Raw genomic sequence first — 26758 nt, forward strand, 5'->3', positions numbered from 1 at the left:
GGTCGGCAACGCGCACGTAATACCTCTGGTATTGCAGACGTTCATAGGCTAAGGTAACCGCTTACCATCAGGTGGGCCGTAAGCTTGTTTGCCACCTCAGTAGTATAGAAAAAAAAAGATAAAGAAAAAAATGGATGAACGTAATAGTATAATTACATAGTTTTATAGATTATTTATAGAAATTTATCCGTCTAAATTTGTCAATAGGTATATCTATATTTCATAGTTAACGGAGGAAATGTTTTTAATAAAAATAAAAAGAAGACGGGAAAGAATTTAAAGGAAAAATGGAATAATTGAAACAGTTGATATTTTATCAAACAACATTCCTAGAACATTTAAACTATGACCTAAAATTATTTATATTTAAACTCTATGTTCACCTCATTAGTGCTCAGTCAGGGATACAGAAAATTACTTAGGTATAAACCTATATATTAAAGTTCCAGATTAACCTGACACGATGTTATGTGAACAAATTAAGATAAATTGTATTTTATAAACTATGTTTTTTTTTATTTTATGTCTTATTACCTTTGAATTTTTACCATTGAATTTAAGATTGTTTTTATCTAATTTCGTGTTACTCATTGGCTAATATAAAATAACTCAATTTCTTGGAATTGAAGGCGCGCGAAAAGCGCGATGTCACGCTTTCCTAGTTTCTGAATGTGGGTCTAGACCGCTACCTAAACAGATTGAATGGTTTGAAAGTGGATTTGGATTACAATTCAGTTAACCACATTATGATTACTTGGTTTCCAGTCTACATCTAGATATAACACATCTCTAAGGCTCACTCACTAAGGCCTTTAAGTAATAATAAAATTATTTAAAAGAGCAACACGCAAGTTTCTTCCTCGTTCTTCTTGTGATGAGACAGCTTTCCGAACGAGCGGTAGATTAAAAAAAATGTAATGACTATTCAAAAGTGCTTCAATATAAGTTTATTTGAATAAATGATTTTCTATTCTATTCTATTCTATTCTTTGCCATCTTGGACTCTACTATGCTTCGCGTAATAAGGACATTTCGAGTGTTACAATCATAACGGAAACAGTCAAGTGGGCGAGTTCTAAACTGTAAACATTTAGCTTTTACGTTGATTCGCAAAGAGAGCACGAAAGCGGTAAAATAATGTCTCTGACTACCTCATTAGGGACTATAGTCGCATGCATATTTTTCACTCATACTGAAAGTCCGTAAGACCTCTGTGAGGAATCCACAGAATAAAAGACTATAATATTATATCAAGTATTGTCTATCACATAATACAAAAATATATGTATATAATTATAAAGTAAATAAACTATATGAGCAAATATTATGCTGTTAATAAATCTCTTACTATTTTGAAGTAGTAAATTGATTTGTATATTCCAGATATTATAATAATCCGGATTTTCATCTTGTGGATAAAGAAATATTTTATCGTTACCTTCATTTGACATAAAAGTTCAGCCACCATCAGCCGATTAAAATGTATTCATAAAATTGGACATTGTCATGACAATAAATTTAATTCCACACCTTTTACATATAACTTCACGCGCCTCTAATTGGACGTACTTATTAAAAAAAAAATGTCGCTCACGACATCCACTTACAAAGCATATAAGTTCTAAAAGTCGTCGTTGTATACGCAACAAACGTAGGTATTACAAAATTGTTAACGCTTTTTTCCTTTTATTTAAGCAGACACAGGCCACCTACTTTTAAAGTGAAATATCGTACGTAAAATTCGATGACATATTATTGCCATCAAAGTATATAATAAGGTGTTATGCCATTCATGCCGTCTGTCACGTTTCATCGATTCTCATGCATTACTCTTTCGATCAGCAACACCTCATGTATCAGTACGTAGACTTACTACAGAAATAAAGTCTAATGAAGAAGAAGATCATAAAAAAATAAGTCTTAGAAAATCAAACAATTATATAAAATCATAAATAACCAATAAACAGTCATAAATCTTACCTGTATAACTCTCATGGGCAGCCCTGTCTCCTTCGCCAGCTGTTCCCGTATATGCCTCGTGGGTTTCGGAGTCTGCGAGAATGCCGATTTCAATATCTCCAACTGCTTAGCTTTTATCGTAGTTCTTGGTCCCCTTCTTTTTGAGCCGCCGTTACCGTCGTCCGGTGATTTGTTCTCTGCTTGTGAATCTCTCGTCTCGGGGTCCCCGTCCAGTGAACCCTGCGTGTGGAAGAGGAACAACTGAATGCGACAATGTGAACGCTTCCTTGAGGAAGGACATGATATGGTCTAAATTTCAGTTTAAACAACCAGGATGACAATAAAATAAACAACTATTATTTGCAACTTTTTAACCCTTATGACGTACCTAAAGTTAATAGTCACAATACTCAGTAATTTCATTGCATGCTGAGGATACAAAGTTAAGATGAGGCTGAAGAAATCGCACCTTTGTTCTATCTTCCGCAAGATAATTAAAGGCAGCGATTATCTTATGAAACTGAAGGTACCTATATTTTTAACTGTTTATTCGATTGGTGGCAAGGAAACATATTTCCCATTGAACATAAACAGTTACTGTAGTCTATGAAGACATCCAACTTCAAAAATGTTATGTTTGTATTGAGAAACCTTATTAGTAAGAATTTCCCTTCTCTGAAGAGTCACAATCCTTACTTCTCTTACTAATGTTATAAATGAAAAAGTAAGTTTATTTGTTTGTTATCATAGATCACTTTAATAGCTTAATTAATCAACATGAAATTTGGTATGGATCTAGTAGACTCGTAGGCTACTTTTTATTCCAGTCACTCAACATATCCCGGACGCGTGGATGAAGTCGCGGGTATAATCTAATAATCTTGCTTGTAGCTAGATATAAAACCTCAGCAGGAAACTCATTTTACAAACTCAACTTTCGCGAGACGAAACTCCTGTGAAACCACATTGTAGGTATGAAAGAAAGAAAGAAATATTTATTTACTGCTGAATTTCACACATAATAACAAAAAAGATTAAACAGTAAACAAAAAGAAAAAAAAGCACTAAAATAGCGTCACTTAGCTATATGCCACGTTCTTTCGAAAAAGACGCTGATTTTCCGTGGCACCAATTTACATAATTTTAGAACGACACCATTAAAGATCATCTACTCCTATCATCACTCACTAGTATCCTGGTGCCAGTGGTTTGCACTATCGATATATATTTATATCAATATATGTATATATAATATCGATAGAGCAAATGAAATTACCGTTCTAATTTCATCCCATTAAAAAAAAAACTTTTCATTAGTTGGGCCGTTAGCTTGTTTGCCATTTCGAATTGCATAAAAAATTTACAATGCATACCAACCTGATCTTCCGAGTCTTCGTGTGGTTTGGTGTCGCCATTATGTGAGAGGTCTGAATGTAGGGCAGGATGCGACGCGTGCGCAGGACTGCTCGAGTTGTTCGCTGCTCTCGACTCATCTTCTTCCTCCTCGTCTGAGCCTGACCCCAGTAACGAGTCAGCTGTAAAAGAAGAAAAAATTGATGAATATACCTTACGCTCATTGACTAATGTATTTTTGTACCTGCTGAATAATAACTGAGGAACATTTATTATTTGTAGAGTTCGGTAGGTAATATCCGATATCTAGATAGAGTTCTTGTAGATATTGATGATCATTCATTGCAATATCGCCCATACCGATATATATACCGATATATTGCATTCCATAATATAATTAGTAGATAACATTTCAACTTCAATTATGGGCCCTGTTGGGCACAGCAAGTACGAGATAACAGATATATTCATTACGAGCGTGTTTTTCTTTATATTATATATTATATTGGATAACCGTTATCTAATATATCTGTTTTTGCTAGACATTACCCACTCTTATTATTTAGTATGATTATTGATACCTAAAATCCATTTAATCTAAAACAAAAATTTATACAAAAACCAAAACATACTTGTGTCTATATTTAGGTACCTATTATATGTTTCATAAATACTTCCCAAAATTATAATTACAAAAGATTATAACCAAAATCCCCAATCCAAAAATAAATAAAATATAATAAAAGAAACGGCCATGTGGTCCCAGCATAGAATAGGCCACCCCTTCCTTTCCCGTAGGTGTTGTAAGAGCCGACTAAGGGAGGGCGAGGGATAGGCAGCAGCGTCCATTTTAAAACATCTCTAAAGCCTGACTGCGGTTGTTAATCCGTTTACTAAACATGGCAACTGCTCGCATTCCCGCGATGTCGAGATTTATCGGTAATCAGTATGCGTTTATATAGGTATAAACATTATATTGTATCAGAGTATACGAGCATATAAGAAAGACATTTCATTTCATTGTATTATACACCAATAACCCTTTAAAATAGACTAAAAATTGACTTATCAAAAAGCAATCGTCGACCCCTACGTCAGTTTAACGAAATAAAAATGTAATTTCGGGGCGCGTCCCCAAAGAAACGGGAAAAGAAAGAATTAGCCACAAAAACAATTACTTATGGTACGGGGCGATAGTACAATCGCGTTACCATAGTCTCTCGAAACAATGTCGAATCTACAAATAAGTAGTCGATATAAAATTGTTATAACGCATTCTGTGGTAGATATAATGATCAAAATAATGGAGAATAGATTTCGAATAATATATTATTAGGACTGTATTCATTATCTTTATGAGAAACAGAGAGAGAGAAAGAAATGTTCTTATTCCTATAACATTAATCGTATTCTTCACTTTTGCAAATAAATCTTGATGAAAGTTATTATGTGCAATGCAAATGTATTAAATAATTAATCTCATTAAAAAGTTTATTTCTATTACTAGCTATTGCTCATGGTTTTCACGCGTGATGTCGTGTTTCTTCTTTAAGTTGTATTTTCAAAAATTCTTTCTTAGCGAGTGTTTGTGTTATATAATTTAAGATTAATTCCACAAAAAGAGACCAACTTCAGTAATGACGAAACTAGTTATTTCGGTTTAAAACAAAACTACTGAACCGATTTTAATAAAGAAATCTATGAAACCAATTTGAAAGTATATTCTTTCAGAACAAAAAATAATTATCTATATCAGTTTAGAAATGATGGAGTAACGAAGCAACAAACATAAAACAACCGAATTGCAAACCTCCTCCTTTTTTGAAGTTGGTTGAAAATAAACCTATGTTCCAAATTTCAACTTTTTAGACTTAGTAGTTTTGGATATGTTTTGATAGTCAGGACAAATGATTTTATAAGTATAGATAACCTATTAGAATCTAGATAATATGGATAAGTACTAAATCATCATCATTTTCCTACCCTTATCCCAATCATTTGGGGTCGGCGTAATATGATTTTATCCATATTACAAAAAGATTTGGTTTTTAGTACTAAATGCAACTATATAATATAGATTTCTGCATAATTTTTGCAAACACTTCCATTCACTAAAGAACCTTTATGAATGCTTTCAAGTACTCAACCTTTTTAGTAAAAACAAGTAACAGAATACTCTTGAGCGTTCACTAAACCCATCAATAGAGTGTCCATTGTGAATGTAAACAGAAAAGTAATCCGTAAGATTTTGAGCTCAACAATTTATTGTATTGTAATAGTGTATACATAATAGCATTGTTTAAAACAAAATTACATTTCTTTAGAAGTGGATATTAAAAGCTCAGTTACAAAAACTTTTAAGCCCACTTTGTTGTTACTTAAACTCGTACTTTAGATAATTTTTTCATAATTTTTTAAGACTATTACTTTCCCTAGAGATTACAGCATGGAGTTCTTCAAAAAGGGCGTTTTAAGGTTTCTTAAAGGTCGGCAATGCGTGCATGACATCCCTGATATTACAGGCGTCCATAAGCTACGGTAACCGCGTGTACCATAAGACTAATAATATGCTTGTTTGCCAACATAATAGTATAAAAAAAGTTTTTTTTACATTCGACCACAAACAAGTCTATATTTAAGAATTTCAACATCCTCAATACTCGCTCGAAGCTATTTATATAAATAGTATGTCTATAACTAATTCAAATAAACTTAAAACTACAATCTCTATTACCACTTCTATTGAAAAGAGTGCTCAACAGTAGGATATTAATATTGTTGATAAATCTTTATTTGAGTTTTATTTCTAAATAACTAAACAATGATCTAAATAGCTCAACCAGTTATCACAAATTGATTACAGTTACAGATAAGAACATGGCCTAGTTTTAATCCCAATCAATCAATCTGTCATTTTAAGTCAGGAATAAAAGCTAGTAATAACAAAAAAATTCAAGTCAGAAACAATTTCTTCTATGTTACTTTTCTACAGCAACTCACTCAACTACATCGAAGATCGTAACGAACAAGTAGTAGGGGTGAAAAAATCGTTTATGCTCGGCAAACAGGGGACGGCAGTTATAAAATATTTGCTGTCGGGGAGCCGAGGCGATCGAGAACTCTTCACAGTTGTTTGGATGCGTCGATGATGTGTACAAATAAGCAAATACTTATATCACTTTTCATTGTCCAAACACTGCCGGTAGTAGGTACTCGTATTATATCAATAGATGTCATTGAAATATGCACTCAGTTACAACCATAGGATGATGTGGATCAACGAGGTTGATCAACATTGATCACCCTTTCTGAAGAATTAATTTTTATTATTCAAACACTATCACTATTACTGCTATTATATCAATAGACGTTATTTGTGCATACACTCATTTGTAATCTAAGGATGATGTAGATCAACACGGTTGAACAACATTGATCAACTTTTTGTAATGAACTAAGGATATAATATGCTCGTAACGGGATGGATTCAGATCCATCCATCCAACTCTGTTCACCATCAGACGGGTCATATATTTGTTTGTCACCAAATTAATATATAAAAGAAAGCTTGATCACTCTGATCTTATAACGTTTATCTTTAACAAACTTCATAAAGAAAGAAGTTCACAATTGGACTTCATTTTTTTTGTGTTCGTTAATTATACAGTATCATCTTTAACTTTGAACTGTTTTAATTACTCTTTATGTTTAATTAAAATAAAAGGAGTTTACTATGTGTTGATCCCATATTATTTTTTTAAGTAAGAACTTAAATTAAAGTAAGTTAAAGCCCTGACGTAAAATTTACAGAATGACACTGTTCTAAATTCAAATATTATCACATTAGGTTTACAAAACATCTCGTCATTCATCATTTTGTTTTATTCATTTTAAATGATTTTTCATATCAATATTTATTTCATTGCGATTGAAGTGAATGTGACTAAAATACAATTTTAGAAGATTATCCTAATTTTATAAATGTGGAATTTTGTTTGTCTCTTAGCGCCTTAAGGGCCTAACTAATTAATATGATATTTAGTATACAGGTCATCATCATATCAGCCTTTAACTGTCTACTGCTGAACATAAGCCTCCCCCCTGGGAGGTTTTGCCAGTAGTTGCATTAGTAGGCGGATTGGCAACCGCAATCAGGCTTTAGAGATATTTAAGAGGGACGCTGCTGCCCATCTCTCGCCCTCCCTTTACCCTCTTACGACACCCACGGGAAAGGAATAGGTGGCCTATTATATGCCGGGACCACACGGCAAACAGGTATACAGGGATTATAATGGAATTATGGAGGAAATAGGCTACTTTTGATCCTGCTCAGTGAACCTATCACAGTCACGCAGACGAAGTCGCGGGTAAAAACTAGTTATTTACAAGATTTTGTTTTTGTGTTGCCACCATATTTTACATTATTTATATACTATATATGTAGTACCTACATATGTACCTACAAACGTATGCAATGTTACACGTAGATATAATATAGTAAATAAAAAACAAAAATATAGTATAAGAACACACGTAGAAAATTGCCCTTCATAATAGAAGCCAAATGATGATATTGCATTTAAGGCATTTGACTCATATTAATTGTGTAGAGTTTTTCCGGCGTACTGACTTGCTGTTCCTGAGTGCAAGTCACGACGGGGGAAACTGCTTGTTTAAGGGTATATGCACCAATTACATGTTACTAATATTTTAATGATTTTATTTAATATTACTTTTCTAATAACGTACCAAGATAAATATATACCAAATTTTAAGTCAGACATCCAAAAACATAGTTGTGGAAACCAACATAAGGACAGACAGACAAAATTCTTTAAAATTATTTTTGGGCTTCTGTTTATCTTATTAAGATCCCTTATTTTGTACATTTTTTCTTGAATATTTCCTATATACAGACATTGTCTAATTACAATGTTATAATATTAATAAAATCTTTACGCATCAACAAATAAGATGTAAATACGAAATATTAACAATTTTTTTTGCAATTTATATAGGAAAAGTGGTCACGTGATTAATATGACGGAGATTTTGACTAAATAGTAATTTTTGGAGCAAAATATTATCTTATTATTGGCACTTGGTTTTAGTTACAATATTACTGTTTCAAGTTGGATATATAATATCTTTACGACTTACTCCGTATACCAATAGATAAAGATAGAAGTCAAGTAAAAGGCATCCGTTGATAGTATCTATTATATACAAACCTGTCAAACTGTTTTGTAAATAAATAAATACCTTAAGTTTTTAATTAATAGACTATAAGGTATAGCGGCCAAATGATGGCTTACCCTTAAAGCTTATATTTTTTTATACAACCAGCTGTGTATGAGATTACATTATTTTTGCCCACTCTACCGTGCAAATTAGTAAGTAAACAACTTTCATAGTAATTACATAAAGTAACATACGTGTCTAATTAGTTTTCCCTGATACAGATACTATCACATACAATTGCAGTTTTGTGCCATTAAATTTTTAAGCTAAACTCACCTGTCCTGTTACCTTGTTTACCGAATTATTATTATTTTCTTTTTTCATTAATTTACTCTAAAATCTATTTACGTAAATATGTAACGTAATATCTTAACTCTGTATACAGTAAACATTGTCTGTATTATTTTATTAATTCTAAAAAGAACATTTACACTCTTAAGTAATGGTAAATATTTCTGAACAATTGTAATTAATTAAAAGATCAGCTACTGGCAATCATCGATTGATAGTAAATAAAATTCATTCATTCATTCATTCATTCATACTCCCCTAACGCCTTCTGATATTTTTACCTTACCTGTCATTTTAAAGAAAGAATAATAATTTGTTACAATACAATAAATAAATATTAATGATTACATTTTTACATTTATTAAACGGAAATTGGTGTAATAAATACAACTCTTTTAGCCTTGTTTTGATTGTGCAAAATTGAATAAAAATAACATACTAAGTATATGTATGTGCTAATCTAACAAACACTAAAAAAAAAAAATTGAGCAAATTTTATTCACGTCTGTCAATTTTTAAATATGATTGAATAACATCCGAATACCTTCACAATCTTTCACAGTTACAACACTAGCAAGATTGCAAATTAAAGTTTTTTGTTAGTAAAAGGTGTTAAGAAAACGATGACGTCATTGTTAGGTAAAATATCGAAGACAAAACAAGTTCCCAAGCCCTCGAGATACGATCGCAACTCGTCTGGAGTGAACTCAAACACTCGTGGTAAAACATCCGCGCTCGAGTACTCTCTCGCCCCAATGTTTTACTACAACACTTGAGAGCTTTGCAACACGGGCCCAGTTTTGGTACATTTACCTTAGTTTTTAATTGACGGAGGAAAAAGCGGTAAACATTCGATTTATTTGAGGTAGGTTCAATCTATTTATAGTTGCCTATTTATAACTACTTTTTACTTTAAAAAACAGTTCTCCAAACGGAATAAATTTAGTACACCGATGAAGAATTAGGAGTATCGTAGAATAGATAGATAATATTTTAATCACAATATGGAGTCGTATAACTACAAGTAAATTAACATGGGACGAACAAGATAATAAACGCTATCTTACGATTGTAAAAATATTTATGAAAATATGGTACCTACATATAGAATTGACGAAGTGACGGTGTATAAAAAATAAACACAAATTTAAATGAAGTATTAAGGAAGCTCAGGACCATTCTTTATGGCAGTCTATGGGGGAGGCCTATGTCCAGCAGTGGACGGATAATGGCTGAAACGATAATGATTAAGGAGATTATATCTTTTTAAAATATTTCCAAACTCTACTAACATGAAAACAATAAAGGTAGCACTAGAACTTTACTGTACCTACTATAATTTAAGATTATGTCCGACTTCAAGTTTGGCAAAAGGAATTTTGATTTATAAACTAAACTACTAAATCGAATTTGATAAAATTTCTATGGAACCAATTTAAAAATCACTAATATAAAGGTTCTGCGACAGACTAAGCAACAGTGCTAGTTATTGCCCATCATAAAAAAACGGAGTACTTCGTATCTTCGCCATGTACTTATTAGACACGACAGATATACGTGATTTTTTAACTTTTATACATGATTATGATTGGCAAAATTGCTGGCAAGAGAAGGCTCGGTCGTAGAAATAAGTCTTGAATCCGCAGATTGAAAATTGTGAATGAGTGGGGGTATTATATGGTAAGTGCAGCCGAATTATTCCATCTTGCAAGAGATAAGGATTGTTTCCGTGAGCGAGCCAACGTTTACTAGTTAGATAGGCACTATAAGAAGAAGAATCTGAAAGTATATACTTTTAAATAAAAAAAATTTCCAAATCAATTTATAACTGATGGAGTTAAGTAGAAAGAAGTAACAAACATATAAAAAAATACAACCGAATTGAGAAATTCGGTTGTATCCCCTTCCATAAGGGGAATTTTGCCAGTAGTTGCCACGCTTGATAGGCGAGTTGGCAACCGCAGTTAGACTTTTACAGATGTATTAAGAGGGACGCTGCTGCCCATCCCTTCATCATAATCTCCCTTAGTCGTCTCTTATGACACCCACGGAAAAAGAAGGGATGGTCCATTCTATGCCGGGAGCTACACAGCACGGCACCTAATCTTATTAATATAATAAAATTGTAAATGGACGATGTCTGTACATGGCAGATATTCAAGCTAAATAACTATATAAAACAGCAATTGCCATAAAATAACTCTTAAAAAATTTTGTGATGTCGGCACAAACATATATATGTTTGTGCCGGCATCACGAAAAACCACTGCACCAAATTGGATGCGGTTTTCACAGCTGTGTTCCTAAAGGTCTAACTCAAAAACTGGTATATTTTATATCTTCATATACCATCTAAAAGTAATCTATTTTATTGTTTTCCCTATTTCTAAAATCCACGCGTACAAAATAATGAGTTAAAAGCTAGCAAGATATAACTAGGGACCTCCGTACTTACCTACATCTTTTTAAAGATTGTAAGTAAACGCCCCAATTCTAAAATCAATTTTAAATCCTCCCCCAAATAAACGGCTTCCTTTGTCCTGGCACAACGTCCCTAATCGAATTTTGGCGGGAAAACGACCTTTTATTGTCGTTAAATTTCAAACGTGGAACAGCTCTCCCTTTGAAGTGGAAAATACTAAATTATTGGGGCTTCTTAATTTAAAATTGAAATAGATTGATATAAACGTATCGATTGATTTGCTGTGTAAACTATTTACTGATTGTAAATCAAATAGATTTAAATTTCGATCCTCTTTGACAATATTATCGTATCTATCTAAAGCCTACATTACATTATGAAACTAATTTCAAGTATCAAGCAATAAATCATATTCGTAAATATAGGTAATCATAATGTAAATCACGCATGAAACTAGTATTGAAAGTTTCTTTAGTGAAATCTAAAATATCGCTAAATGGCCTCTTCAACACTGGTTTCTCGTCACATTTACACGATGAAATTAGATGTATAATAGTAGTTCCATTGAAAACTACGTAGATTTCATTTTGTCAAACTCAATGAAACAGTCGTAAGACCAGTTTTATGCCAAATATATTTTTAGCTATAAACTAGCTGAACAAAAAGGAAAGAAATACGTTTTTCAAGTAGAGAATTTAAAATATTGTTTCCATTTACTGTTGATGGAAAACACCGTGAACAAACCACATTAATGCGAGTAACGGCGGTAAATTTAGCGAGATTTTTAATTCTTTTTTTTATTTATATTTAATTGTAAACACTAATAATACATACAGAAATATGACAGTGGAAAGCAAATGTACAAAAGCGAACTAAACTCTGCAACAGTTCTCTTCTAGCAAACTCAAAGAGAAAAGGAGCGTCAATGTCAGCGGATAGACCAGTGTACTTTTTTATACCACGAAGGTGGCAAATAAGCGGCCCGGCTGATGATAAACGGTTACTGTAGCCTATGGATGCCCGCTACACTAGGGGTGGTACTTCTAATACTAATAGTGACAATTTACAAAGAAAAAAAAACTTATATTATACCTATTTTAATGAGCTTAGAGAAATATTGGCGTGTTTTACTAATATGTTTACTTTAATAGATTGCTTCTGACTATCTCATAAGAGGTTATAGTCGTGAATATATTATTATACACATCACAATATTAATTTTGTAGATGTAATTATTATTAAATAAAAAAAAATCAAATGCCCACCCAATAGTTCATTTACAAAACACGCAAGATTAAAAAACAAAAGAAAATATAAAACTTGTATAAAAAAAAACAAACACGCATTTAGCGAATATCTTCTTGTTTTAATTAAAAAAAAATAGAATAATGTATACTACAACAGCACTCCCACCTAAATCATGTTAATCAACAATTATACCAATTAACAATTCAATCAACGCAACTCAAGAATTAAACTGCCACGAAAACAACTGAAAATCTTATCTTCAAATCTGTAACAACACATTAGGGCTGTTAATAACAAAAATCACAGATAATTTTGTATAACGGACGTATTAAAGTTACTTATAGCGTGTTTATGGCGACCGTTAATTCGATACCACCATCTCAAATGTAAAATAAGAATCCGCATGATAACAATCTAAGAACATAAAAGATATGGGAACTCTTTGTGGTGGTAGCCGGCGACCGGCGCGGCGTATAGTTATGTACGCCCATGTACCGCGTGCCTTACTCACACACACGCGTAACGCGGCACACATGAAAGGGTGTGTTGTACGCACCCGCGGAAAGCGAAGCACCGATAGGTGGACACGACGGCGACGGCCACGCCCTCTTTTATCGACGTTGCGCAGGGAGTGTGCGTGCGAAACGTATACATGTAAAATTACCTAAGTATAGACAAGATTTTAAAATGACATTTCCATCGCTTTATGGTAAATGTAGAGACATATCGACTATGAGTAAGCTCGCGTATGTTTGAAAGGTTTTTAGTGTTTCTTATTGAAATGGGTGAACTTAAGTGTTCATCTATGCATGTAGTGTTTGTCTGTTTGTGGCACAGTCTGTATATTTTAAAACCAAAGAAAAAAAAAGACACCTATAGGTACTTGGATTTTGCATTACTGAAAATCATTATAAGCCGATATAGTCAATAATTTGGACTGTTATTTAAATTGTACATAGCTAAGTATGGATATAATCTGTTTTAAAAAGATGTAGGTAAATGTCTCTTTGTCTATGGATAAATTATACTTATATAATACATATTTTATATATACTTTATGTGTTTTCAGACTGTTTATTAAAATCTAATTCTGTCTACCAGATTTTAAGTCGATCACATAGGAGTGTCTCGTCTGTATAGATGACATCGTCACCAATTTCTGCAGTATCTATATAAAGACAATCTTTTTCATTTAAAGACTAAAAAACCTTTACTAATTTGTTTACCTCATTATTCAAAATTACTGGCATTGGTTGGTACCTACGCTATGAAAACCATGGTATCATAATATCATAGTATGAGTTATCAGCGTCTTTAGCTCATTAATGAAAAAAGATATTTCACTTTAAAAGAGAATGCAGTTTTTCTGCATAATCATACCCGACAATAACAATTAGGTGTATACTAGAATAATTATTTAAGTAATAAACCAACTTAAAAGTATGCTAAATTAAAGCAATATTTATATCTGAAAAAACATCCCCAATTACTATTTAGAAATAGCGGCAAATTAAAAACTAAATAGATATTAAAACATAGATTATCCTGTTTAAAAAGATAAGTAACTTACTAGATGGAAATAAAAAAAAATATTATGTACTTTTTGTCATTTCTCTATCTAAAAACTGCATCTGTAACTGCTACATACCTACCTACCTACCACTTTTTTTTTATGGGTGAAAATGGTATGGTAACCCCGCCTGCGCTAACGGTATACGCTGGCGGAGCACCAGTGAAGGGTGATCGATGAGAATGAAAACAGGCCAGTTAGCCCATCATGATGAATTCATCAGGAAATAACCGTGATAGTTTCCAGGGAGAACCGCGAGGAGATCGACCTGGTTGGGTATATTGCTAGCAATAGGATTCTCAGTCTCCATTACTAACAATCCCTTTCCCCCCTACCTACCCAGTTTTAATCTAACTTTTGTATCCATCTTGATTAACTGTAAAATTTGCAACGGATTGACTGACTACAAACACTGCACACTTAGGTACAAGTAACTCCAAATCTCATTACCGTTGATAATAACCCTGTCAAATGCAGATGTAACAACATACGTATTCTCCAGATGGATAGGTGTACCCACTGAAATTCCCAAGTTATAATCCAATATACGTTGAACTCGGACTATAGTGAATTTCCCCGTTTGCAGCGCTTTTGTTAAAGAGCAAGTAGAGATGGGGCGGGCCAAGTTAAGCTGGTGACGTGTTGACCTAACCGCCGGTTGCGACAAAGCGGTCGTGAGCGTGACTTCCCCAGGTAGCGGTGGGAGGGTAGTCAAAGAACACAATTAAAAAGCTACGATAGCATGAGTCGGAGTTTCGCCGCGTTTTGATTCGCGGCGCCTCCGTGGCGGACGTACACCGGGATGACTAATGATATTTTTGTTTTTTTTTTTTATATATATAGGTATACATATTTTTTATCGAAGTTCTAAATTGCTTTCGTATATAATGGGAAATTAAAATTTCTTCTCTCAATACAACAATTGCAAATTAAACTGAAATAATCAAATTACTAGCTTTTATTTAGCTCCATCTCCTCGTGATCAAATTTTATGTACTCATTCTTGGTGTTCAATTGAAATAATGAGTAATATAATAGTTTACTACCATAAATAAACTGCTACAGTGGAGCAAAAGTTTGTGTAGCTCTGATAAGTTTCCTCTAAAAACCGCAAGTGAATTCGGCACTTTTATCGTAGCATTTAATATTATAGTGATGAGATATTGATCGGTTTTTACTATTGATTAGGAATTTCATCATCATAAGATCTATAAATCAACGTAAATCTTATAAATAGGCAGACTTGACTTCTAAAAAAAATTATACGAGAAAGTTATCTGTTTTATAAAGAATAAAATATATATTGAATTTAGCTTTAATCTTTTTTTTTAACTCTATTCGTATGGTTTTTATTCAATAACACTAAAAGTTAAATAGCTCTAGAGGTCAAAATAAGCGACCTGGCCAACATAAACATTCTTAATTTCATACACCCAATAAACAAAGAAAAAGCAATAAATAACAGTTACAACATTCGAAAAAGCAATATGTCAAAGTCTATAACCGCCATTAGCGCCGCCATATTTGATCTAACACAATGGATGCGCGTACGCAGCTCAGGCACAGCATTTGGACAAATTAGGCGCCCATCCATCCGATGGCTGTGAAAAATTGGTGTTAAATTATTTTTTTATGCAGCCGGGATTTGAACTTGTAACGAGTCTTGATTTGTATATTTGACGAGTAATATTTCAATTTACTTGTTTGTTTATGGTGGCTGAGCACTCACTGTTGTATCTCATCTAATAGTCAATCTACTTTCAAATTTTGGTAACAAATAAAAATGAATAATGTACCTACATTTTATTAAATATGCCTATATATCTATTTATTAACACATATCTAAAAACCCTCTAAACACTTAACCATAATATAAGTAAATACAATACTACTACATTTAAGTTTATTTGAAAGTTGTATAATAGCTAAGATTCTCTAAAGTATCACTTTCAGTGCCAACGAAAATGACTTAGCGAAACATCGAAATAATTACAACTTACAGAAACCAAACATTGTAAGACGTAGTCGAACGAGCGAGCGAGCGAAGATAATTCACTTTGATACATTACACAGTTGTAGAGATTTGTAAAGAGAAACTGTAAAATAAAAATGGTAATGGATACAGTACATTAGTATCCCAGTCTTGACGTATGGTGTACATCAATTATGAGGAGCATCATAGTGACGAGCGCATATGAACTCATTCGTTACTCGTTCTAGAACGCATTAGTGTAAACCGCTAGTTGAAGATGAGTTCCCTGCTACCACAACAGTGGGTAACGTATTTTTATATACATAGCATATTTAGTAAACAAACTTAGCATGTAAAAACATTAGTGAAATAGGAAATTCATGTACGAGGGATTATTTAATAAGTGAGGAAATTTTCAAGTGAACGGGATTTCATCTAACATCATTATGTCGCACTTGATACTGGTCTATACATAAAACAACCATCTCTTATGAAAATCTCAGGTAATGTGGCTGTTTTATGCATAACTAATTCCCATTTATATCTTTGAAACATCTATGTAGCTATTTGAAATTCTAAACATACAAATGTGGTGAGGCTATGGCGATAACAACCATTCTGTTTTTTTCGAAATATTTTGTGAAGTTACACAGTTACTTTCTTATACTATTACTTATATTAATAGGTGCCTATTTAAATCTATATTCGTATAATATTATTTCTATATTTAAAACTTATGTTCATTTGATGAAGTCGAAACAATTATGGGAAACGACAAAACATTCCAGAGGAAGACTTTGTACAAAAGTCGATTGCTTGGGTACCTCTGTCCTATTCGTGTTTCTACCGTGAAGCAGTTGTGTTTGCATGGCTCTGTTTCGGTTTGAAGGGTGGGATATGGCGTGAATTTACAGGGTACTGAGGAATAACATCTTAGTCCTCAGGAATGGCAACGCATGGGGGGTATCATGGGCGAAACAGTATACTCTGTTATGTTCATGGTACTGGTCATGTCTATTGGCGACGGTTACCACTTTCCATCAGGTGGGCCGTCAGCTTATTTGCCATTCTAAGTCGTATAAAAAAAAATGTGAATTCGTTAATTCCCCGTGACTTATTTATATAGACATTATATTATATAATATTATATACCTGTCTATTACAAATATCCTGTCAAACTGTAATCGTGTTTCGGAACACAAGTTGAATTTGAGTCAATTAGCCGCCGGTCGCTTGTATTACCTTTAAAGTTAGCCCTGAGATTCAGAAGCTCTAAAATTTCTAAAAGAATAATTTATCTGTGGCAATCTCAAAAATTGCCGTGTGGTCTCAGCATAGAATGATACTTCTTTTCCCGTGGGTGTCGTAAGAGGCGACTAAGGGAACCTAATGGTCGAGGAATGGGCGGTGTCTCCCTTACAACATCACTAAAAAACCAAACTGGGAAGTGAAAACTTCAAAGCGAATTTGCCAATTCGCTTGTGAAGCATTCCAACTTTGAGAACTAATAAAACACCCTTATGGGGAAGGCCTATATTCAGCAATGAACAATAAGCGGCTGATATGGTGATAGTGATGATGAATCGCAAAAAATTCAAGATGGTGCATCATGGACGTCACAGTGTATTCTGTTTCATCTGCAATGATATATTCAAATTTAGAAACACACTGTCATATCTGTCTGTTTACTGTACATATGTGTATTTACTGTATGGATAATCTGGTAGTATTGTTTTATTGTGACCCTATTCCCTTTGGCCGCAACAGAATATCAGTGCTTTGCTCTTTTGAGGGCGAAGCAATAAACTGAGCTGTGACCATTTTGAATTGTTATGGCACACGCACAAACGAAAAATTGTATTTAGCTTTATGTATTTTGTATATCAATATATGTTGTAATTTGTGTGTTGTAAGTAATGCAAATAAATTATCTATCTATCTGTCTATCTATCCACTGAAACTTCCAAAAGGATAGTTATTCATACCAACTACAAAAAAATCTTCATAGCGCATCTTGGATGTCACAGTGCATTCTATTTAATCTGTGGTACTGCATTCTTTTATATCTATAAGATGAAATCTAAATCAGAGTGCTTTTAGAACACTCTATGTATTTCTTCCGGTGATTCTCAAATATCCGTAGATTGGATCAAAGAAATCTCCCATACTAACTTGACAGCCGGATACACTGTGTTAGGGTAGGCTCATTTGCTATTTTATGACCCGTCTTTATTAAGGAAAAGTGTTCAATTTCGTTGGTAGACAGTCCCTTAAATGGATACTAACAATTTCTATATCCCGCAACGATTACATTCAAAGAAACCATTAGCATTTGAATCTCTGTGTGTCTCGTGAAAACTAGTATTAAAGTTATAAACAGATTAAAACTAGTTTATTTAATCTATCTATTTATTTAAACTTTAATGTACAGTAAAATTCTATGTACATTTGGTGGACTTAACATCGGACGGTGTTCTAATCTAATAGAAATTCAGTTATTGAATTGTTTTAATAGCGTCATAACAGAAATCCTCACACGAATCAATAATGAAACATAAAATATTTATTTATTGCAAATAATTACCTATGGCCACAATACATCTTGGTGCTGTCTGTACAGTCGTAAACAAAAATAAATGCACACGGGAACGAGCGTGCGAGAGGCTGGGAGCTACGTGACCGCAGATCGTGACCCTCCGAGATTGCGCTTGTAGGCTCATAGGGCTCGTACAGACTTGTGCGGTGGCTATGTTATTATTTACACGACTGTACCACAGTGTAAGGAATAACCAGTGTTTCAACGCCTTTGACATGTCCCGAATACACGACAATACGAGACATCGCTCTGTCTAGAAGTGTCCGTTAGATGACTGACTGAAAAGAGTTCTTTAAACTGTGACTAACACTGCACAATATGTGTATGTGTGCGTGTGTGTGTGTACTTGTTTGTTTATAATGATTAGGTGCATATATAAAATTTCAAATAGATGTCGCAGTGGTACTTTGCTTATTAATTTTTGTTACACTTAAATTCTGTATTTCGAGATAAACTCCAGTATACTAAGTTCCTTTATGAAATTTAAATTGAAAAAGGTTTAGATGTCTGATACAAACGATATTACAGATAGTGTTTTTGAATTAGGTTTTATGCTGTTGCTAGTTTAAATAAAGGTAGAAAAAGACATGCGTTATCTATATTTGTCTTATTTGTTGTCGTTGTTCATATTTGTCTGTGACTTTGTGCTTCAATGAGTGCTAAATCATAAAATATGTACTATGCTAGGTGCTAGAAAAGGATAATTTTGTGTTTCTGTTATCTATCATATTGGATTGCGTAAAATATTCATCATATTTTAATATATTTATGTTTTATCAGACGTTTAATGAATAAAAAAAAAGAATTAATTATCTATCATCACACCTAGTTTTTTTTGAGGTAGGCAGAAAGATACGGGCGTCGAGTCCTGATACTTACATATCTACATTTTATTCTTTATCGACATCCATAATTTGTCTCATGCATGCAAACACCTCGCCCCCTAACCTCAGAAAGAACATGATTTATCTATCACCTATGGTCTACCTAGGTCTCCTCTATTACTTGCATCCACAATTGGATTGCATGTGTAACATTTCATCTTACATTCAAACCAAAAAACACATCCATTTTCATTTAACTCCATAAAAACAAACAGCAAATTAAATCGTGTAAATTGAAGTTAAACGTCACAAAATCAGTACACTCATTCATACTCATACATTAAAAAAATATTAGCATATTGAGAACCTCAGAGAGCTTCATTTTTAAAATCACTTAAAAAACGAAATTTACATAATAAATTTAATTTATAATATCTACACGACTTCATATCATATTACTGACACAAAACACGAGCATTAAAAATTGGTAGGTACATTGACGTGCAGTTATCGGCGCGCGCGCATAACACGCGTGTAGATCCGTGGCCAATCCGTAAATGACAAATTACGAGATAAATCGCAATTTTTTTAAATATTTATGATATTTGTCATACTGTGATGACATTATTCAGTTGTCTACTTTCCGAATATTTTTTTTTAATATTATTTATTCAAACTACTGAATTATGCTAAATTAAATATATGCTAAATTTTAAAGTTTTAGTACGAAAATTCTAAAAGAATACTTATATTCGAAATTAACTTTACTAGACTTCATGTCGGGTCAGAAGTTACTTTTGAAGCAGATGTTGTGTGAGGATCAAGACATAAAAAGCATGGCTAGACTAGACAAGTTTCCAAAAAGTGATACCTAATAAGAGAATAAAATATTTGATAACCATAATGGATTTTCTGTATTTGGCATAGTTAAACTAATTACGCAAATTATTGAAATATAAATTATACCTAATATAGTATATATAATATGCCAATAGTTATATCAACATCTTGTTAAGAATTTAAGGAAACAAAAAATAAATCTATGCAATCTGAAACACTAGGTTTTCTTTGCATGTTCCTTAAGGGCGCGATATGTGGCGTAAAACATAGATCAGAATCGAAACTAATCAAATTGATTTATTTCAATATACCTATTCCATTTACTGAATAAATAGGGCATTTAGGTACACATTATATTATTATTATTATTTGTGAAATATAAATTGAAGGAAATTTTATAACAGTTTTATATATGTAACTTCCTATTTCAACGGATGACTAGAAATTTATTAACTACGCCTACTTCATACAAGAGAAACATTTCTTGAGAAGTTGAACGCTCAAGTTTTTACGATGGCCTCATATTACTCATCCATAACAAAAGACGTCACCGTAAACTCCGCTCTCTGTCAATGTATATAAAAGCCAAATACATACAACATCAACAGCACCTACTGAACAGTAGACTACATTACACAAAGCCATTCACCACTGAATGCGGTATAATTAAAAGGGCCGAGCCAAACACGATCAATCTCAACTCCATCTCCCCACATAAAGTCAAAATAATAGATGGCCACTCTAATGTCACTTTTTCTCAACGGCCGATGTATACACGACAGAATTGACAGGTCATCAGCGACGGCGCAGGCGCACAGTGACGAAGCTCTTTCTCTTTAGCCGCAACAAAAGAAATCATACTTACAAACTATCAAGCAAAAGTAATCCTTAATCGGTAGCATTCAGAGACGATAACCCATTGAAATAAATACCCGCATAAGACCTTTGTCATTGAGTGGAAGCGCCTCCCGTTCGGTTCTTTTTTCAAAAGATAATCTTCGGCGGCCGAGGCGTGAAGGCCGAGTGCCACACAACATGGCGTCGACAGGTTTCTTCCCGCTTTTTTACTTCTTTGTTCCTTTCCTTTATTATCTATGGATGTTTCGATCCCGCCGTTCGATTTTTGAATAGTCTTTTTTGTTTTTATTTTGCATTATTAATATTGCTGCGGCTTTTTTTGCTGTTGTTTCTATTTATTTACATACACAAAAAGTTCTACAAGTGGCTGTCTATCGAGATCTTGAGCTGGAAAAGGCAGTGATGTAGCAGTTTTATAGATATAAAAATTGTTCTTGGAACACTCTTATAGGTAATATACTAAAATAAAGTTAATCAAAAAATATAATAGCTTTAGTTAGGTATATACATATACAGAGTCAAGCGAATAGAATTCCTGTTTCGGAGAAAATTATAATTTAGTGCGGTTGTAAATTTTGAAACAATAAAACGGAGGTCAAAATCGGTAGCCTGAGAACGTTTGACGGATATCACGTTCACTATAAATAAAATTAAGTTTGTAGCAGTTCGTACTGTACTGCTACAAACTTTATTTAATATAACTTTATTGTACACGCGTAACTTCGGACAAAAAAAAATTGACTGAAATCTATGCAACCAGTTCATTATTATTAAATTTGAAAATTTTACACTATAAAGTCTTTATGATATCTATAAATATTTTGGGCAAAGGCACATTATAAATAGTTGTGTAACATTATAAATATTCATTTATTTTATTGTATTGATTGTAGGTGGTTGCATAGACTCGCTTTCCAGTTTCGTCAATATGAGTATGGCATTACCGATTCTTATATAACGTAGTGCGATGTAATGAGATTTATTCTAAAGTTGCATTTGAAATAATTTAAATTTCTTAATGAAACGCTTTCTATGCTGTAAAATGTACGCTCCAGTGGTGTTTGTCATTTGACCAGAACTAGTGTAAACACAGAACCACCGTAAAGAACCTGTAGCAATCGATTCTTCAGCAATTAAGTCCGCTTCACTCTTGACTTCGCTTACAGACTATAAAACTAAGAATTTCGCATTCCATTGTTTGCATTTACACTTTTAACCCTATTCTCAATGTTTCTGAATTCGATTTCCATTGTTTGTATACAATACTTAAGATGTTTACATTACAAGCAGTCCAATTAGTTCTTGTAGTCCGAGTTTATAACAAATTCAGAGTAACGTCAATAACTTTAAGGTTGTTTTTGCGTTGTCCGCAGATAACCGAGGAAGCGAAGTGAAATGAGGCGTCGCGGGTTCGATTCCCGATTCAGACTATTAAAGAGTTAAGGTCAACTTGAATAATTCTACGGTCGGCTTGTTAGCATATGTTTTGTGTATGAATGGATCGTTTTGACTGAACAAGCGTTGGATTGAGTGTCGGATGTCATTCACGTTTGTATGGTGTAATATTCGCGGAAATTAATATTTATGACTATTTTTAACAAATCAGGTCATTGGCCTCATGAACATGAATCTGTTATAGAAGAAAATTAAGTATTGTGTTAATCTTTTATTAATTAATTAGGCCTGTAATAAATATGCGATAACAAAATGTCAGAGCAAAAGCTATAGTAATGCAGATTACAATTATAATATGAAAGATGCTTTTAGTAGATCTTATTAGATTATGTTATCTATTATTACAGAATTCAATTGGCCGTTGTCATTAGAATCACCGTAACTGAATTAAAAAAAAAAAGTTGCTTATATAAAATAAAAAGTATAAGACCAAAAAAGGCTGAGTGACTGTATTCCTTCGCTTTTGCTGATAAAAGTGAGACCGTGATAATACATTATTATTTAAAAAAAAATATGAATTCTACAAAACAAAATATTATTTGATGTGGAATTTTATTTGAAAAGTAAAAAAATAATACAGATAATAGCAACCATACACGTTCATTACACCTATGGCAATAATGGGAGTCCAATCAATAGGGTTGTATTGGTTCTTTAACGCTGAGGTCATAGGGGGTCCAATTAAACGATGCCTCCCCGTAGGGAAAGAGTTCGCCGTGACCAATACAGACCATAGACTACAATTCGACCGGAGAATCAGTCAAGGATCAAGTGCTTTTTTATTTTTTCCCCCCGAAGTAAATATGTCAATTAATCAAGTAAGTTATTAGATAAGAGTAACAACAACGATAACAAGATATGGATTTGAGCTGATTCCACAGTTACAGAGCTTTATTTAGTACCTACGAAGTAATTTGGACTGAGAATTACAATACAAAAATTACAACACAATAAAAAATGTAGTACAAAAAACTGTTACAAGTAGAATTAATATTTTCAACTGATTTTAAAAAAAGATTTAAGTACTCAATTTGGTTGTATTTTTTAATGAGGGAGACATTGTAAAAAAGTCGATTGCTTGGTTACCTCTGTCCCATTCGTGTTTCTACCGTGAAGCAGTTGTGTTTGCATGGCTCTGTTTCGGTTTGAAGGGTGGGATATGGCGTGAATTTACAGGGTACAGAGGAATAACATCTGAGTCCTCGGAAATGGTAACGCATGGGGGATATCATGGGCGAAACAGTATACTCTGTTATGTCCATACTGCTCATGTCTCTAGGCGACGGTTACCACTTTCCATCACGTGGGTCGTTAGCTTGTTTGCCATTCTAAGTTGTATAAAAAAAAGAAAAAACCTCATAACTCCGTCATTTATAAAATTATTTAACTAAAAGGATATAGTTACAGATCGATCCCATAGAAGTTTTATCAAAATCAGAACAATTGAGGTCAGTTTTTTTTTTTATAAAACACAATTTTAATTTTGAAACTTTATTTAAAATTAATTGTTGAAATATTTATTTTTTATTGCAATATTAATAAAAGGCACACAATCACACCAATCTCTTGGTTCTCATACAAGAATATCTTGTGTTATGAGGAGCCATGCAACGAACATCTGAGACCCGAGACGTTTCTTAAATCGGTCCGACCGCAATTCAAACCTAGGGCTTCATTTACGCAAAACAATATGCCTACCACTATACCACGGAGGTTAAATTGATGAAAATACCGAATACGAATCGAAATATAAAGCCAAGTTCATTGCGCCGATTCAAATTCTTCTTACAAATAAAACAAGACGTAAGTTCTGAAACTGTCATCGTGAAGACTGGCGAGGCAACCCCTGTATACGAAGGGGAGACGGAACGACTGTGGGGGTAGATAAGGAAATAATATTTCCTTTCTTTGCCTGCTGGCTCCGGCCTGATGTCTTTTATTAGACTTTGGTGTTATTTATGTCTTTATGTATACCTACTTATTCTCTTGTATCTCATATTCCATATATGTATCGCCCATTTAAATTAATAATATTTAAAAAGTAATGATCAATCTATAAATATGAAATATGAGATATGAAATAGTTAAAATATTAAAACACTTATTAGACATGTGTTATAATACTGGCATGCCAGGTGCTCTACATAAAAATTGGTCCTTCGAACCGGACAGTATGTTTATTTTTCTATATATTACAAAGTCGTAATTATATTAACTAATTTAAAAATATATGAAAAAAAATATAAAATATCCATAAATTCATATAATATTTGTACATCTTTATTCAAAATAAATTATAACAATGTAATCTTTGTGTAGGATAAAGTATAAATAAAAAAATATATTTTTAAATAATGTAGCGTAGCTACAAACAAATCTATTATCTGGACATATTAGTTTGTACATACTTATTACTTACATATAAATTATTCTCTGTAATCATTCAAAAATTATGTAAACTACTTATAGTCGATACTGTATACCAAAATTATGGTCCAAGGTTCGCGGTCACTCAAAACGGTGCACGCTTTTCAATAAAAGTATTGTTACGCCATTCGTTTTGGACGCATATCTAATAAATCGATGAAGGTCATCTGTTTTCGAAATTTAAATTACAGAGGTCGAAAATAATTGCTTCTTATTTAAAATGTATATCATGCCCTAACTTTAGGGTTGTTACAAATGGGTTACTGAACTTTATGCAATAATATCGTGTAAGAAAAGCCTTCTACAAACACTGACCACAGTGGCCACCTGTCAATTTCACGCCATTTACCTGCGCACAATACTCGCGTGTGAAAGAAAAAATAATTATTTGAAAATAGAACATTGTTTCTTCGAATAAGCAGTAGGTATGTAGATGTACGAATTGGATTTTATTAATATTAATAATAAAAATACTTGTAATAATATATTACATTCAAACATATTTTTTTCTAACCCTTTGAATATAAAACAAGAATCATTAAGAACAAATATGTCACATTTAATATAGGTACATAAAAAAATAAGTCGAATTAAGGACCTTCCTGGAGGAAAATTAATAATTTAAAACCGTTATACAAGAATAATAAAAAACAACCTAGCGTTATAAATATTACCAATAATAAACACGACCGCTATTATCCACTACATGACCTCAGTGGTTTGACAACTAATAATTACTAATAAACCCTCGAAAAATTCAAACCGACCAAATTACGCTAAACGCCGGATTTAACCCTCGAAAAGTCACCGACAATTACAGTTAATAAATAATAATTTAAATAATAAGCGTGTACAAAAAGTGCCGAGATCGCCAGTCAAGTTAGACCCGTGAGTAGCGGCCACTTGGCTTATTTCGACGGGACATTGGTCGAGGATAAGAGCTCAAGTGGATGTGGTTATGTTTGAAAACGCCACGCACGTCCCATAATGGCGAGCGGCAACAATCGGCGCGGCACTAGCGATTATAACGATTACTGTCGATAACTTGTATCGACACCGGCTATTTGGTTAGTCGCTCGATTATCGATAATTTGCCCTCGGGGTACGCTCCTGACGCTGTAAATCGTTGACCGATTAGTTTTTTTTACTGTCTTTATTTGTAGGTACGTGATCGGTTCAGTTTTGTCAGTGTTCGCAGCTGTTCACTAGCATTTACATTTTAAAAAGGCAAAAGCCAAAAAGATTTATTCATACTTTGTTACCACTTACATACATAAATTTTTTACCTTATCATTTAGTTTCGAAAGAAGATTGAGCCAAAAAAATGGACAAGAAACTCGGGCGTTTTCTTTTGTTTCTTTACAAATAAATCTATAAACTCATTGACGGATTCAATTATTCTTAATCACAAATTTTAAAAAGTCTACAACGCCAAGCGATTTAATAACTAAAACAATTAATTCGTAAATGATTCCTCAATTTTAGCAGTAAAATAATATAGCATAGTTTTCAATCTAAAATTTATAGGCAAAAAAATGGAAAAAATAAAAATAATCATTCTTGATTTCATACACCACAGGGACGCTAACTTCAATAATATCTAATAAACAGCTAAAACTGGAAGAACGAGCCGTTAAGACGCATCTCCACATGTTTTACTACCTATAATTCTATTCCACGAGTCCATATAAAATAGAAACCC

General features: G+C 33.0%; 1 protein-coding gene across 1 annotated transcript in view; it reads right to left on the minus strand.

Moving 5' to 3' along the window:
- The window catches only part of LOC113522697 (LIM/homeobox protein Lhx1), a 91726-nt gene that overhangs the window by 27985 nt on the left and 36983 nt on the right, over positions 1–26758 (minus strand). Inside the window, exons 4-5 of the mRNA XM_052896076.1 lie at positions 3337–3494; positions 1981–2199 (exon numbers count right to left, since the gene is read on the minus strand). Of these exons, the coding sequence (XP_052752036.1) occupies positions 1981–2199; positions 3337–3494 (377 nt within the window). The remainder of the gene's footprint in view (positions 1–1980; positions 2200–3336; positions 3495–26758) is intronic.

This window comes from Galleria mellonella, unplaced genomic scaffold (assembly GCF_026898425.1).
Source record: "Galleria mellonella isolate WM207_F2 unplaced genomic scaffold, CSIRO_AGI_GalMel_v1 utg312, whole genome shotgun sequence".
Lineage (NCBI taxonomy): Eukaryota > Metazoa > Arthropoda > Insecta > Lepidoptera > Pyralidae > Galleria > Galleria mellonella.